General features: G+C 44.8%; 1 protein-coding gene across 4 annotated transcripts in view; it reads left to right on the top strand.

Annotated features, from left to right (window-relative positions):
* The first annotated feature begins 438 nt into the window (after nt 1-438).
* Nucleotides 439-17,247, top strand: part of LOC129460285 (sialic acid-binding Ig-like lectin 10) — a 32,051-nt gene continuing 15,242 nt past the window's right edge. For 3 of the 4 annotated variants that reach the window (XM_055237907.2, XM_055237908.2, XM_055237910.2), the window contains exons 1-6: nt 439-716; nt 8,384-8,486; nt 10,028-10,381; nt 11,081-11,344; nt 11,661-11,942; nt 12,092-12,194. In XM_055237907.2, coding sequence (XP_055093882.1) covers nt 8,462-8,486; nt 10,028-10,381; nt 11,081-11,344; nt 11,661-11,942; nt 12,092-12,194 — 1,028 coding nt within the window. In that variant the 5' untranslated portion in view covers nt 439-716; nt 8,384-8,461. Of the gene's footprint in view, nt 717-8,383; nt 8,487-10,027; nt 10,382-11,080; nt 11,345-11,660; nt 11,943-12,091; nt 12,195-17,079; nt 17,155-17,247 lie in introns of all 4 variants that reach the window. The other variant, XM_055237911.2, reaches the window with a different exon arrangement.

Below are 17,247 nucleotides of genomic sequence, written 5' to 3'. Positions count from 1 at the left end.
TAGAGAAGCTGGGCTTCATCGTGTGTCTTGTTTTCTTGGTGATAGGGGCCTCGGGTGCAGGACAGGAAACAAGGAGTACACAGGGTGCCTTTCGACCAGCCCTGGGGGTCCAGCACTGGGTATTTTGTTCCTTAGTCAATGCCTTGACCTCCCGCACGTACTAGGTTGAGAGAGGAACGTCCCTTAGCAACTGATTAGCCTGGAGTCTAGAGCACTGGTGGGGGTCTGTAACCACCTGCCCAAGGAAAAACGATTCTCTCAGTGGCCGGGGGACCCAGTAGCGACTGTTGCTTCTGATTAGCTCAGGTTCTGGAGACCCGCGCGCTCCCTTATGCGGCTGCGCATCCCAGCAGCTCCCGCGAGAAGGGTCAGGCGCTGATTGGCTCTGGACAAACTCGCGTGAGCTTGCGGGGCGGGGCTTCACGGGGTTGGTATCCCCGTGCAAGGAGGTTGGCGAGGCCTCGGGGGACTCCCAGTTCAGCGAATCGGTTAGCCTTCCTCTACCTTAGTCACTTCCCCGTGATGCATTCCGTGTTTGTGTACACGGTTATTCCACGTGTCAGTCAGTTCATCGGGTGCATCTGGAGTCATTGAAAACAGTAATAGGAAGTCAAACAAACCCGCTTGATGCAAAAATTCAGGAGGACATTCGGTTTTTAAGGAAATAGTGCTGACGAAGGACCAGGCTGGAGCTCTTTGGAACCTGAGACTGGGAGGTAAATATGGAAAAAGAAATGATAATTTAGGGGGAGGGAAAAGAGATCACCTGTGAAGACAACTCACGCACACACCAGGGCCTGGAGAAGGAAGTGAGACTGGAAAGAGATCAGAATTTTATTTTTATTTCATTATTTTATTCATCTATTTAATTTGAGACAGTGTCTTGCTCTGTCACCCAGGCTGGAGTTCAGTGGCACAATCTCAGCTCACTGCAGCCTCGACCTCCCAGGCTCAGGCAGTCCTCCCACCTCAGCTTCCAGAGTAGCTGCACCCACGATGCCAGGCTAATTTTTTTAATTGTTTTGTAGAGACAGGGTGTCGCTATGTTGCCCAGGCTGGTCTCAAACTTCTGGGCTCAAGCGATCCTCCCACCTCAGCCTCCCAAAGTGCTGGGATTACAGATGTGAGAGATCAGAGTTTTTGAATCTGAAGGACTCTTACATAGTCTGCAGTAACCCTCCCATTTTACCGAGGAGGAAAAGGAAGGGGAAGCAGAAAGGGGACAGAACTTGCCCAGAGCTATCCAACAAGTTACTGGCAAAGCCCCTGCTGGAACCAGCCCAGAGCTCTTCCCAACCTTTGATTCGAGGTTGTAAATTAAAGGAGGAGGAGGAGGAAGGATTTTGATAGTGAAAAAAAAAGCAAAAGTGGGTTATGATGCAGAGATAGGATTTGTTATCTGGAAGCCTGAGTAGCATCTTGGTGTAAGGAGGGAGTCGTTTTTTAAGAGAGGCAGAAATCAGAATGGAAAAGCAGAGGGCTGGTTCTTGAATCAAAACATCACTGAGAAAAGAGATGAGTCAAGAGCGGTCACAATTTAAATGCTGAGGGAACCAGGCAGGTGATGTGAATGATAAACACTTGCCTAGCACTTATTTTGTGCTGGGGTCTGTTCTGAGAGTTTTACATGCATTCATTCATTTAATCCTCCCAACAATTCTGCCAGATGAATCCTGTTAAAATCTACCTGTTATAAGTGAGGAAACTGGGGAAACCCAGAGAGGGGAAGTAATTTGCCCACAGTCACACAGCTGGCAAATGGTGGAGCCAGACTTAAACTCAGGCAGGCTGACTCAGCACACGGTCTTAACCACTGTGTTATATGCACCTCCCAGGTGGGTGCAGCAGGGAGAGCAGGGGCAGGAATGGACTGGAGAACAATTGTCCAATATTAAAGGGAAAAGTTAGTATCTGCCATGTGTTGTCAGATCTAATTTATTAAAAAGTAGCTGCGAGTTCAGACTTTTATGTGAGGATCCTGATTTTTAAACATTGCAACTAATTAAAGGAAGTCTGTATGCAGGTTTCTTAATGCAGGCTAAATAAAACCCCCTGCATTTTAACTGCCTCACAAAGCCACTAATTTGCAAACTCTAGACTATCTTTTAAACGAGGAAGCAGTTCCCTAGTGAGGGAAGGGCCTGGCCCAGAAACACCTAGAAAATGGGAGGCAAAGCCTTTGGACTGCTGGCTGTCCATTCACAGAAGAATCTAGAACCCTTCCTTTGAACTGGCTTCACATCCAAGTTGTATGGGTTTCCTGTTGCTTTCATAAGAATTACCACAACTTCAGCAGCTTTTTTGTTGTTTGTTTTGAGACCAAGTCTCGCTGTGTCACCCAGACTGGAGTGCAGTGGTGCAGTCTCGGCTCACTGCAACCTGTCTCTTGGGTTCAAGCTATTCTCATTGCTCAGCCTCCCAAGTACCACCATGCCTGGCTAATTTTTAAAACATATTTTTAGTAGAAACAGGGTTTTGCCATGTTGTCCAGGCTGGCCTGGAACTCCTGGCCTCATGTGATCCACCTGCCTTGGCCTTCCAAAGTGCTGGGATTATAGGCATGAGCCACTGGGCCCAGCCCAACTTTAGCAGCTTTTAAAGTAACACTCATGTATGGTCTCACAGAAGGTCAAAAGTTCTGGTGTAGCGTGGTTCCCCTGGTTTTCTGCTCCAGCTTTCACAAGGCCTGAATCACAGTGTTGGCAGGGCTGTGTTGCTTTCTCCAGTCTCTTTGGATGAACCCATTTCCAAACACATTCAGAATCAGTTCCATGCTTTGTAGTAGTGAGGTCTGCATTCCCTTGCTAGCTGCCTGCTGGGGTCATTGTCAGCTTTTAGGAGCTGCCCTCATGGGCTCGTGGGTTCGTTCCTTCATCTTCAAAGCAAACAATGGTGAGTCGAATCCTTCTTATGCTTCACATCTCTCTGACCTCCACTTCTGGCTCATCTACGCCCTTTCTTTCTCCTGAATCTCTCTGACTTTTCTGCTTTGCAAGTTTCACGTGATTACATTCCATTCACTCAGATAGTGCGGGATGATCTCCTCAATTTAAGATCAGCAGATTAGTCACCTTCACTCTATCAGCAAAGTCCCTTCACTCCATCAGCAAAGTCCCTTCACTCCATCAGTAAAGTCCCTTCACTGAAGCACGTAGATTAATGTTTAATTGAATAACCAGGGCACAGGAATCTTGGAATGGGAGACATCTTTAGAATTTTGCCTACCACACAAGCCCAGGGGGAAGACATTTGTAACTCACATGGTGCATAACTATATGCTTTTCCCACTGTCTTTCTCGAACCTTGTGAGGTGGACAGGACAGTTTGATTTATTCCCATATTTTATACATGAAGCATGGGACTCAGAGAGGAGAAGAGGTTTCAACCATGATGACCAGAAGTTCTGAAGGCAGCCTGGCATACCGGAAAGAACACTGGGTTCGCAGTCCAGGGACCTACATTATGACTTCAGGGTGTCAATTTCTTGGCCCTGTGAACCTGACCAGTTCCTATCCTGTTCTGGGCCTCAGTTTCCTTATCTGTGAAGTGATGCAGTGCTGTTGTGAGGTTAAGAATGATAAAGTATGTGACTCTCCAGTGCACAGCACATGGGCCACCATGATTGTTTAGTATTTATTTATTTATTTAAGATATCTGCAGAGCCACAGCTAGAACCCAGATTTATTTATTTATTTATTTATTTATTTATTTATTTATCTCTGTCTCTTTCTCTCCATCTCTCTCTCTTTCTCTCTCTCTCTCCCAAGCTGGAGTGCAGTGGTGCCATCTCTGCTCACTGCAGCCTCTGCCTCCTGGGTTCAAGTGATTCTCATACCTCAGCCTCCCGAGTAGTTGGGACTACAGGTGCATGTCACCACGCCTGGCTAGTTTTTGCATTTTAAGTAGAGAAGGGGTTTTGCCATGTTGGCTAGGCTGGTCTCGAACTCCTGGCCTCAAGTGATATGCCCGCCTTGGCCTCCCAAAATGCTGGGATTATAGGTGTGAGCCACTGCACCTGGCCAAAACCCCAAATTTCTTGGTTCCAAATCTTCTTTCATTTGATAAAGCTTTATTATGCACCAGCTGTATTCCAGATTGTGTGTTGGGTACTAGAGACACAAAAGTGACTCAGACTTGACTTTGAAAGGTGGACTCCATTATGTCACACAAAGGCACCTTCGGCATGACACACAAAGGCCACCCAGAAGTGGTACACAAAGGTGATTCCAACATGACACACAAAAGATATCTGGATATGACTAATTTTCTCAAGGAACTCACGTTCTGGTCAGAATAGATACAGAGTGACTTCCCTGCGTACTGTGAAGGGGGAGAAGCTGCCCAAGGAGAAAAAAGAGAAACAGAGGGGAAGTAGGGTTGGTAGTATTTCTAGCAGTCTGCTAATAATCTGTCAAAGTTTGGAGTTTATTTTGACAGTAAAGTGAAGCCAACAGATGGTAATGAACAGGGAACTGACATGATTGATTTATAATGTAAAAGGATGCCATGTGGATGTGGAAATGTGAAGGGGCAATGGTGGAAATATCACTGAAACAATGGAGTAATGGGAATGCCACTGTCCTTCCTCAGCTGCAGAGCCCCCTGCGGAGTCTCCTTGTCATCTTCCTCTAAAAGTTTTCTAGAAGTCCCCAAAGAGTCTCCTACATCTTCACAAACAAGCCCCATTCATCTGGTACCTGCAAGCATGGAAGCTTTACTTTTTTTTTTTTTTTTTTTTTTTTTTTTTTTTTTTTTTTTTTGAGACGGAGTCTCGCTCTTTCACCCAGGCTGGAGTGTAGTGGCGCGATCTCGGCTCACTGCAAGCTCCGCCTCCCGGGTTCACGCCATTCTCCTGCCTCAGCCTCTCCGAGTAGCTGGGACTACAGGCGTCCGCCACCACGCCCGGCTAATTTTTTGTATTTTTAGTAGAGACGGGGTTTCACCTTGGTCTCGATCTCCTGACCTCGTGATCCGCCCGCCTCGGCCTCCCAAAGTGCTGGGATTACAAGCGTGAGCCACCGCGCCCGGCCGGAAGCTTTACTTTTTTTTGTGGCGGGGATGGAGTCTTGCTGTGTCATCCAGGCTGGAGTGCAGTGGCGCGATCTTGGCTCACTGCAACCTCTGCCTCCCCAGTTCAAGCAATTCTCCCGCCTCAGCCTCCCGAGTAGCTGGGACTACAGGCACGTGCCATCATGCCGGGCTAATTTTTGTATTTTTAGTAGAGATGGGATTTCTCCATGTTGCCCAGGCTGGCCTCAAACTCCTAGGCTCCAGCAATCTGCCCGCCTCGGCCTCCCAAAATGCTGGGATTCCAGGCGTGAGCCACTGTGCCTGGCCTAGAAGTTCACTTTTGGCTAGATTCCCTGGTAAGGCATTTTATCAGTTTCCCAACTAGCACAACAATCAAATGGAGAAGAGATACGGCAGTGGGCTGTGTGGGGTTGTTGCAACAGCTCCACAAGGTCATCAGAAAACCAGGCTCCCCATGTTGTTGTTGGCAACATCCCCAGATCTCTAGCTTTCATCCTCACAGTTGTCTCATAGTTGCCAGATGGCTGCACCATCTCCAGCATCACATTCATCTTCCAGGAAGGAAGAAGAGGAAGGTGAGGAGGAGGAAATGACGGTGCCAGTGTCAGAAAAGCAGAACTCCCAAAACTCTCCAGCAGATAGCCTCTGAAGTTTGGTATTTTAAGTAGACAAGTCTGTCAAAATGTGTGCTCAGTAGTAAATCTAGCGGAGTTAAAGGTTTTTATTATTTATTTATTTATTTATTTTTGAGATGGAGTTTCACTCTTGTTGCCCAGGCTGGAGTGCAATGATGCAATCTCAGCTCACTGCAACCTCCGCCTCCCGGATTCAAGCGATTCTTCTGCCTCAGCCTCCCCAGTAGCTGGGATTACAGGCGCTTGCCACCACCCCCTATATATATATATTTGTATTTTTAATAGAGACAGGGTTTCACCAGGCTGATCTCAAACTCCTGACCTCAGGTGATCCACCTGCCTCAACCTCCCAAAGTGCTGGGATTACAGGCATGAGCCACCGTGCCTGGCCAGGTTTTTATTTTTATTTTTTGCATTGTTCATGAGAGGTAGAGTACAGTCCTACAGATTGGTGTACAATTTAGGAAAACAGAGATGTCAATTATAATGTTATTATTACCAGAGCAAGAAATCATCAAATAAGACAACCCGTCAGAATTCCATTTTATTTGGGGATCATTTTCATAAGACATGGAATAATTTCTAACGTCTTTGTAGTCTCATAAGACCATTTTGTTTAAATTATTCTTCCAGGAGCAGATTCGTATTAACAAAGACTAGAACAAGTCAGCAACCGTCATGAATATTCATACAAAACTGTATATTGCAGAGGAGAACATAAATGATATTCTTATAAACAGTCTCAGTTTTGCACAACATCAAATCAAATTCCTTGAACCATTTTATAACACAGAACAATATCTTTTGATTTATTGCCGCAGGGGCAGGAAACATGTCCTTCAACTCTTTCTGAGAGTCATGTACTTTATAATGAAAACTTATGTTTTTAAAACCAAGCCCTGGAATTTTATTAGCTAGTATTACATGGAAAAAAAAAATACCCTTGGGAGCTCAGTTGGGATGGCAAAAAAAAAAAAAGGAGAAAAGCTGAGTAGGGTGTTATTCACTGATAGTAATTTGATAACATTTTTCTTCTCCTTGGCTCACTGGCCAGAACTCTGCCATATGGCCACCCCAGATGAAAATGAGACAAGAAAATAGAGATATTGTTTTTCAAATTGGTGGCTTGATCACCTGAACAAATTTGAAATAATAAGGAAGAAACAGAGGTTGGATATCAGGTAGGCAACTCTCAGGGTCTACCTGAGATACTGCCCTAGAGGAGATGGATAGCTAGGGCTGCTGAAAAGAGTCTGAGAGAGGAGGCTTCTTTCTGGTTGTGAGATCCAGGAGAGAACTTCCAGGAGGAGGTTACATTTGACCTGGACTTGGAGAGAGAGGGAGGGTTTGAATGTGCGCAAAGGACAGAGCTGCAGAAGGACGCCATGACACGGGGAGTGGCCTGAGTAAACAGGTGGAGGAAGGATGTGTAGAGCATCTGTAGAAAGGATCCCCATTTCGGCTGGTGCATTGGCTCCCGCCTGTAATCCCAGCACTTTGGGAGGCCAAGGTGGGCAGATCACCCAAGGTTAGGAGTTTGAGACCAGCCTGGCCAACATGGCGAAACCCTGTCTCTACCAAAAATACAAAAATTAGCTGGGCGTGCTGGCAGGCACCTTTAGTCCCAGCTACTCAGGAGGCTGAGGCAGGAGAATTGCTTGAACCCGGGAGGCAGAGGTTGCAGTGAGCTGAGATCGTGCCATTGCACTCCAGCCTGGGTGACAGAGCAAGACTCTGTCTCAAAAAAGAATATATATATATATATATATTTTGGTATGGAAAGAATGATGGTGCAGGCATGGGGGCTATCAAGGTAAGGGAAAAGCGGGGCAAAATCAGGGAGAGCTCAAATGAAACGCAGGGGAGTTTGGAATGTATCCTATCAGCCACTGAAATGTTGTTTATTTCGCAAATATCTCTCTTAAATATATCACCTTCTCTTTGTCCCCCATAGCTATTGTTCCAGCTCAGACTTCATCCTCTTTCTCCTGGACTGTTGCTTCCTCCTCATTGCAGACCCAGAGGGACCTTTAGAACACCCAAACCCATTCTCCCATGGTTCAAAACCATTCCATAATTTCCATGACTTCCCCCATTGACGTGGGAGGGAGTCTGAGCTCCTCAGCTTGGCATTTGAGGCTCTTTGAAGAGGCAATGGAGTGGGAATGCAGACTAGAGAGAGGCAAGCAGTCATGGTGTTGAGGCTTCACAAACAGCGTGGGGACAACCCCTGTTCTTTTGTTTTTGAGGCAGGGTCTCGCTCTGTTGCCCAGGCTGGGGTACAGTGTTGTGACCACAGCTCACTACAGCCTCAACCTCCCAGGCACAAGAGATCCTCCCACCTCAGCTTCCTGAGTAGCTGGAACTACAGGCATGTACCATTATACCCGACTAATTTTTTTTTTAACATTTTGTAGGGAGAGGGTCTCCCTACATTGCCCAGGCTGGTCTGAAACTCTTGGACTCAAGTAGTCCTCCCACCTCAGCCTCTCAAAATGCTGGGATTACAGGCATGAGCCGCTGCGCCCAGCCCAACCTCTGTTCTTGAAGATCCCCAGCATCTGGTCCCATCAGGCCCCTAATTCACAAGATTAACAGACCTTAGGGGTGGATTGAAAAGACAAGATCCCCTAGAAAGTCGTGGACTTCTTTCTAGCCTCACCCCATGCTTCTTACTGCTGCCCCTCTCCTCATCCATTCCAAATCCTGCCCTCCAGGACAGACCAATCTGAGGTCAGAGTTAGCAGCAGGATACATCCTGGTCCTCTCTTGCCCCTGAGATCTCGCTGGGGCTGATGGCACTGCCACTGCTATGGTTGGGTAAGTAGAAGGAGAGGCAGCATGGAGGCGTCTTGGGGAGGTAAGGGTGGGTGGGGGTGGAAGGCAGACAGGGCTGAGGTAGGATGAAGGCCGAGGTAAGATGATGTACCTAAAAAATGAGGTACTTGGCCAAGCACAGTGGCTCATGCCTGTAATCCCAGCACTCTGGGAGGCCAAGTTGGGCAGATCTCCTGAGGTCAGGAGTTGGAGACCAGCCTAGCCAACATGGTAAAACCCTGTCTCTACTAAAAGTAGAAAAATTAGCCAGGTGTGGTGGTGGGAACCTCTAATCCCAGCTACTGGGGAGGCTGAGTTGGGAGAATCACTTGAACCGAGGAGCAGGTGTTGCAGTGAGCCAAGATCGTGCCACTGCACTTCACCCTGGGTGACAGCAAGACTCTGTCTAAAAAAAAAAAAAAAAAAAAAAAGTAGAATCTTTATTCTACAATATAGATCCTCAAAAACCCTCAGTCTTTGAAGACTAGAGTTCAGGTTCAAGCTCTACCGCCTTCAGTAATTCTCTTCAGTTTGCTCACCTAGACAATGGGGTGTTCCCCTTCTACAGAGCGAAAGGAAATTTATTTGTGGAAACCATTCAACCACAACAATTCTAGTTTTCACAAGGCTGTTGGGGAGGGGAGGGGGTTCCAAATGAGCTAATGGTTGGTGAGCACAATTATTCACTAACTGTTCACTATGACATGGTTTCTTGTAACGTAATGTGACTGAAGTCACAGTCTGCAGTTATTATTACACGGGGCCACGTGCCTCTGTAGTTATGGTCCTTAATTATCACAATACTGTAGCATCATTAGTATTATCATACCCGTTTCTCTGATTGAGAAACTGAGATTCAGAAATGATGCAACATGGCCAAGATCACAAGATACAGTTAATACCAACAAGAAGAGCAATAAAAAATCCAGCAGACTAGATTGGGGTGGTGCAGTTTAGGAGTCCCCAAGATGCCTCTGATTCAGTGATCCACAAGAAGGACTCAAAACTCAGCAGAACTGTTTTACTCTTGATTGCAGTTGATTATAGCAAAAGAATACAGATGAAAATCAGTACAGGGAGGAGGTGCATAGGGCAGGGTTCAGGAGAGAGCAGGCATGAGCTTTCAGCTGACCTCTCCCAGTGGTGTTGCACCAACAGAGCTTACTTCTTTCAGCAACAATGTGTGGTGACATGCACAGACGTGCCAAGAAGAGAAGTGCACCCAATCCTTGGTGTCCAGGGTTTTTATTGTGGGTCTGGTCACTGACTTAGCTTAGTCTTCAGCCCCTCCAGAGATCAAGCTGATGCCCCAGGATCCAGGGCTCCCACCATAAATCATAGTGTTAGCATCAACTGATGAAGTCCAAGGTCCCAGGTAAACAAAGACACTTATCAGGCAGGATATCCCAAGGGTTTAGAGATCACCTCATAGGAGCTGGACAAGTGTCAAGCCTTTCTTAGGTAAGGTGACTCTTTCAATGCACAGATATAATACAGGAGTATGCTAGGTGGGTCTGTTTTTCAACTTGGATCTCTCCTTACAGGGTTACTTTCTCATGTTTTGATGGAAGTCAAGAAGATACCAGTGGAAGAGGGGCTGTGCACTACAATCCCTTGTGCATTTGAATTTCCTAAAGAACCCCCAAGCAATTCCGTGATCATGTGCTACTGGCTCAACAAAAACATCAGCTCCCTGGTAGCTACAAATAAACCCAGTGCTACCATTGGTGATAACACCAAGGACAAATTTTACATGACTGGGAATCTTGCTGAAGAAGGCTGTACCCTACTCATCCACATTATACTCAAAGGGAACAGCATAACATATTTACTCTACGCAGATCTAGGAGAACAAAAAAGTGCTTTCCTGCGGGAGAATATCAAACTCTTTGTGTCAGGTGATGTTCAATATCATCCAATAGGTGGTTTGGAAAGAAGGAAATCCAAAAGTGGTTCTGGTGATTATGTGGTTTTTACCTGATGGGCACTGGGCTTTACAAAACCTTAGGTATTTGAGTTTTACAATGATGCAATGAGATCAGTATAATAGGTACCTTTACTTTTCTAAATAGAAATGGCAAAGAGAGAAGCAACTCGCCCTGTATCATCCAACCAGTACAAAATAGAGAGGAAATGATCACAGATTGGGCTGGGAAGGGGCAGAGTCTAAGGGGAGAACTGGTCTGGAAAAGGGAGGCAGAGTAGGAGCTGCCACAAGCACATGTAGTCTGGGACTCAGGTAAGGGGTCAGAATGTAGAATCCTCATTCTACAAGGTAGATCCTCAGAAAACTACTCACCCTCAGTCTTTGAAGACCAGAGTTCAGGTTCAAGCTCTACCACCTTGAGTAGTTCTCTTCAGTTTGATCACCTGGACGCTGGGCTGTTCCCCTTCCATGCAGAGAAAGGAAATCTATTTGTGAAAAACCATTAAACCCCAACAATCCCAGGTTTCACAAGGCTGCTGGGGAGGTCAGGGGGTTGCAAATGAGCTAATGGGTGGGGAGCACTTTGTAACCTGGAAACGCTGTGCATCAGTGAAGTGTCCATGAGGGTCCCTTTTCCCCCAAGGTTTGGGTCTACTTCTCTCTTCTCTAGAGCTAACCCAAAAGCCAGAGCTTCACATCCCAGAGATTCTTCTGGCTGAGAAGCCTGTGACCTTGAACTGTACCCTCAAAGGCACCTGCAAAGAAACCAAAGCCCTCTTCCACTCCCGGAAGAACTCAGCTATCTCCAGCAGCTCCTCCCCAGTGCTGCACTTCACCCTGAGGCCTGAGGACCATGGCAACACCCTTGGATGTCACTTGAACTTCTCCCTAGCCAACGTGACCAAAAACAGTGTGGTCAATCTCCAAGTGGTCTGTGAGTGCTGGTGGGCACAGGCAGGATCCTGAGAAATAGTGGGCTGAAGAAAAGGGAAAGAAGTCTTAGGAGCTGTCACATCTTCCCCCTGACCTTTAGGGCTGAAAGGCCAGAGGTAAGAGCTGAGCCCGAGTCTGAGGCAGATGTGGAGAGAGGATGAAAGGGGACTGTATTGAGTCCCAGCCCCACTCTGGGTTGCCAGAAAGTCTTTCTGAAGCTCCCTGTGAATAGCGAGTAAAGAGAAGGCTGGGTCTTAGGGGAAGTAGAGAAGCAAAGTCAGGACATTTTGATGATCCCTGATTCTTCCTCTGCACAGCACCTGCCAGGCTATTCAATTCCTCTTGTTCCTTGGAGAAGAGAGTTCTGTGCAGCTGTTCCTTCCACGGGATCCCCACGCCGTCCATGCAGTGGTGGATGGGAGGTGTCCCTGTGGATGTGAACAGCATGGATAACATCCTCCAGGTGACTTCTTCCACACGTGCCCCCTGGGCCAACAGCACCATCAACCTCATCGGGGAGCCAGAGATAGTCATGAGACTTCACTGTGAGGGGAAGAACCAATATGGAATTCACACTTCTAGCATCTTCCTGATGCCAAGTGAGTATCCAGGGACTTATGACTGAGCTGGAAAGAACACCTAAAGACCAGATGCGGATGGGCACAGGGCCGGAGGAAAGGGTAGAGCGTTTTAGCTCAGACTTCAAAGCCTTTGGAGAAAAGTGAATCTCACTTTCCTCCAATTCCAGATAAGAAAGCAGTTTCCAGTGTGTTCGTGAAAGGATTAATCCAGGGCATTGTATATGGAGCCATCGCATTCTCATTGCTCTTCTTCTGCCTCGTCCTCTTGTCGTGAGTATCAAAGTTCCAATTCATCAGCAGCCTTTCCCAAAGCCTACTACCTTTATTTATGTTCTCCATTTCCTTCCTCATACTTTCTTCTAATTTATTTTGCTTTGTCTTTTTTTTTTTTTTTTTTTTTTTTTTTTGAGACAGGGTCTCCCTCTCTCACCCAGGCTGGAGTACAGTGGCTCAATCACAGCTCACTGTAGCCTCCACCTCCCTGGGCTCATATGATCCTCCCACCTCAGCCTCCTCAGTAGCTGGGACTACAAGTGTGTGCCACCACACCTGGCTCATTTTTGTATTTTTTGTAGAAATAGGATTTCACCATGTTGCCCAGGCAAGTTTCCAACTCCTGGGCTCAAGTGATCGACCCATCTTGGCCTCCCAGAGTCCTGTTAGGATTACTAGGCGTGGCCCACCGCCCCTGGCCTTGTCTACCTTTTAAAAATGGATTCTTATATCGTTAACTTTCAGCTACTCTTCTTTTTCAGTATTTGTATTTAGGGCTATAAGTTTCACTCCAAGCGTGACTTTAGCTGCATCTCACCAATTTTAATATAAATATTTCATTATCATTTGGTTAAAATATTTCCAATTTCCATTATGATTTTTTGACCCATGAGTATTTTTTGTTTGTTGGTTTTTTGTTTGGTTTGGTATGGTTTGGTTTTGAGATGGAGTTTTGCTCTTGTTGCCCAGGCTGGAGTACAATGGTGCGATCTCGGCTCACCACAACCTCCGCCTCCCAGGTTCAAGTGATTCTCCTGCCTCAGCCAACCAAGTAGCTGGGATTACAGGCATGCACCAGCACACCCGGCTAATTTTTTGGTATTTTTAGTAGAGACGGGGTTTCTCCATGTTGGTCAGGCTGGTCTTGACCTCCCAACCTCAGGTGACCTGCCTGCCTCGGCCTCCCGAAGTGCTGGGATTACAGGCGTGAGCCACCTACCACCCCTGGCCGGACCCTTGAGTTTCTTAGGCACATTACTCTCTTTTTAAATGTTTAGCTTAAACTGAATAAGGTCAGAAAATATACTATGCATGATTTCAATTCTTTATTTTCGTTGTAACACATTTTTTGTTTAGTTTTTATAAATATTCCATGTGAACTTGAAAAGAATGTATATTCTATGCCTGCTGAATGCGGTATATATGTCTTTGTGTGTGAGTCTGTGTGTGTGTACACAATCACATACATATACATATATACCCTTTAAATCAAATTCATTAATCATGTTTAAATCTTCTCTACTTGTACTGACTTAATTGCCTGCCTGCTCTAATGATAAGAGATATGTGTTTTTAAATCTCCCACAGTGATTGTGGATTTGTTTGTTTCTTCTTGAAATTCTGTCAGTTTTTGCTTTAAAATCTTGAGGCCATGTCATTAGCTTCAAGTCTATTTTAAAATGTGCATACAAGGCCGAGCATGGTGGCTCACACCTGTAATCCCAGCACTTTGGGAGGCCAAGGCAGGTGGATCACTTGAGGTCAGGAGTTTGAGACCAGCCTGGCCAACATGGTGAAACCTCGTCTGTACTAAAAATAAAAAATTAGCCGGGCATGGTGGCGTGTGCCTGTATTCCCAGCTACTTGGGAGATTGAGGCAGGAGAATGGCTTGAACCCAGGAAGTGGAGGCTGCAGTGAGCCAAGATCATGCTGCTGCACTCCAGCCTGGGCAACAGAGTGAGAGACTCTGTCTCAAGAAAAAAAAAGTGCATACAAGTATCTTCCTTATATCAGACACCATTTTTCTTCTTCACCTTTGTATTAAAGCCTATTCTGTCAGATATTAGTATAGCTCCACCAGCTCCTTTTTCTACATCTACTCTGAATCTGTGATCTTAAGGTTTAGATATGTGTTTCATAATCAGCATATGATTTTGACTTTTTTTAGTCTTGTAATTTTTAAATTGGATTTAAATTAATTTACTTGATGTAATTACTGGTGCATTTAAATACTGATGGTATTTCAATGTACCATCCTAGTTTTTTCCATATGTTTCTTTTTTCCCTTTACTTGTCTTCATTTGGATTGGCTGGGTATTTTTATCAATCCATTCTTTTCTTTCTACTAGTTGAAAATTATGCGATTATATGTTTTTAAATATTCTTTTACTGGTTACCCAGAAATCACAACATCTATACTTCAGTTATCAAAGTATATATTTGATAATTTCAAAGTATAAAACCTTTACCCTCCTCCAGATAATATAAAGACCTTAGAACAGTTGAACTCTAGTTTTCCTCCTCACAACTTACATGCTATTTTTATAACATGCTTTGTGGATTTTATCAATTCCAATATACATGTTATTTCACATTCAAACATCTCTGAAATAGAGATATGTCTTCAATTGATGGTGATTTACAGTTGCTGTTGGTCCCAGGTGGCAGTCCTGATAAAGTTGTCATTGCCTGCAGGTGCATGAACTCTGTCATTGCTGTTCATATTATCACTTTAATTGAATTATTTGTTCATTGATACATGTTTAATTTATTGCCTTTTCAAACATTTGCAAAAGTATTACATTATTAGCTGGTACTGAAACAAAGTTATTGTGTATACAGAAGGGCACAGAAGTAAAAGAGTAAGCATACCTTTCATTCTGTGACACCCGTAACATTTGTTTGAGAAATGACCAGAATTCCATATTTTTTTGTAAAGCAACAATCTGGTGCTTTATAGAACCTAGGAAAGAGAGATACCCATATGTGGATGAAGCCATGTTACTTTTTCTTGTAAGACAAAAAGCAAAAGGGTAATTTATCTCATAAACTGTCAATGCAAATGAAATCAGAAGAAATTGCTTAATCCTTCAGAAGACATTTTTAAAATTTAAATTAACACGACATGGGATGATTCATGTGCTGTTCAGGACTATGTTAGTTCTTAATAGTTTAACTGGCAACATTTTTTTCCCTTAGTGATATATAAATTATGCATCTTACTATTAGTGGCATTTTATTATTAATGAAATACCAATTCTATATTTTTGAGCCCCCAAAGATGTCACCATCATCTTTGGTTTTATTTTGTACATTCACTGCTCATTTTGATTTACATACATATTTACCATACTCTCTATTCTTTATTCCTTACATTCTGTTAGTATTCTCAGATCTTCCATCCAGAATCTTTTTTCCTGAAATATATTCTAGAAAGCCCTTTAGAATTGGTTTTCTGGTAGCAAACATTCTTGGTTTCTTCTCTCACTTTCTCTCTCTCTGTCTACCCCCACCCCCCACTCTCTTTCCCTCTCCCTTCATAGTTGAAAGATATTTTGGCCAGACGTGGTGGCTCACGTCTGTAATACCAGCACTTTGGGAGGCCAAGGTGGGTGGATCACTTGAGGCCAGAAGTTTTAGACCAGCCAAGCCAACATGGTGAAACCCTGTCTCTACTGAAAATACAAAAAACAAAAATAGCCAGATTTGGTAGTGTCCACATGTAATCCCAGCTACTCAAGAGGCTGAGGCAGGAGAATCGCCTGAACCCTGGAGGCAGAGGCTGCAGTGAGCTGAGATTGTGCCACTGCACTCCAATCTGGACCACAGAGTGAGACTCTGTCTCAAAAAAAAAAAAAAATGGTGTATTTGCCAAGTTTGGAATGCTGCACTGGCAAGCATTTTCTTTCAGTATCTTGAACTATTCCATGTTCCACTATATCTTGCTTCTATTATCACAGGAGAAAAGTCAGCTGTGACTCTCATCTGCTGCTCCTTTGAAAATGATCTCTCCTTATCTGTCTCTGCCTTTAAGACCTCTTTGTCTCTGACATTTCCGGTTTGGCCTCACACTTTACACTTTCATAACACCAACTTGCCTATTTGTCTGTGACACATGCGTTTCTTGCCCTGCAGCTTTGCTGACAGTGTGGCTTCTGCCCAATACTCCCTCTCGTCTGCATTTCTCTTCTACCCCTGCTCCCCTCTCACACCTAGCTGACATTTACTCATCATTTAGGACTTAGCCTACACCCCTTCCATCACACACTCTAGAAAACTTCCCCTGGCCTCTCTCCAGGGCCAAGTGTCTTTTCAGGACTCCTGTAGGTCTCCTGGACTTTTGGGTATTAGCACTAACACTTTTACTTTGATGTGACTGAGTGTGGATATCATTTTTTTAGATTTGTCTTTGTATTTATTTGGCCTCTTCAATCTATGCTTTGGTGTCTTTCATCAGTTCTGGAAAGATTCTTAACCACTGTTTATATGCCTCTGCTCTTTGTTTTCATTATAGGGCTCTTATCTGATGTTTGTAAAACTTTATCTGTTTCCCCTCTTACCCTGTGTCCTGTATTTTCCAGAGAGAGAGAGTCAAGTAAACAAGTAATAGGTTAGAGGTCTGTATGGGGGAGATGCTAAGAGAACCCTACTCTTTCACTGTCTCCATCCTTGGAGCAGAGGTAGGGGATCAGTATTGCCCAGAAATCCTTTAGCTTGCCTCTAATCAACCCCCTCCAACTTCATAACTCTGTCAATATGCCAGGTGTTTCCCTCTTTCCCCCAGTCTCTTATCCTGTCATGTTCAACAGTAAGGTTTACCTACTTCCGAGGAAAAAATCAACTCCCCAACACATACAACGTTATTACCATTGACATTGAGTGATGTACTCCCTGCCTTTTTTCGGGAAAGAGACTTCCTTCCTCCTGTCCAAGGTAAGCCTCACCTCCTCTGCTTGGGAATCCTTCTCCTCCACTGCCTTAGGAGCTGTACTCCACCAGTCATCCCTTCTGGCTCTTAAATTTTCAATCATTCTTTCTTTGCTGGCACAAATCTCTCCTGCCTCAGCCTCACAGGCTTCCTCTATGTACTATCTAATATTCTTTTGAGAAAGTATCTTACACCACTTCCTGATTCTCATCACTCTTCCACTTGCTCCCCAGCACCAGGCCACTGACACGACATTGTCTAAAGCAACCAGTTATCCTTATTCTCAATGTTATTCTCAAAATTCAGTGGTAGGTGTTCTTTCTCTTGTTCACCTTTAGGCAGAATTTAGGACTGGGGTTGGTGGGGTGAGGCCCTCCCACCCAGTGGCTTATTTCCATAGC

This window comes from Symphalangus syndactylus, chromosome 13, assembly GCF_028878055.3.
Source record: "Symphalangus syndactylus isolate Jambi chromosome 13, NHGRI_mSymSyn1-v2.1_pri, whole genome shotgun sequence".
Taxonomy (NCBI): Eukaryota; Metazoa; Chordata; class Mammalia; order Primates; family Hylobatidae; genus Symphalangus; species Symphalangus syndactylus.
This window is presented reverse-complemented; position numbering and strand designations above follow the sequence as displayed.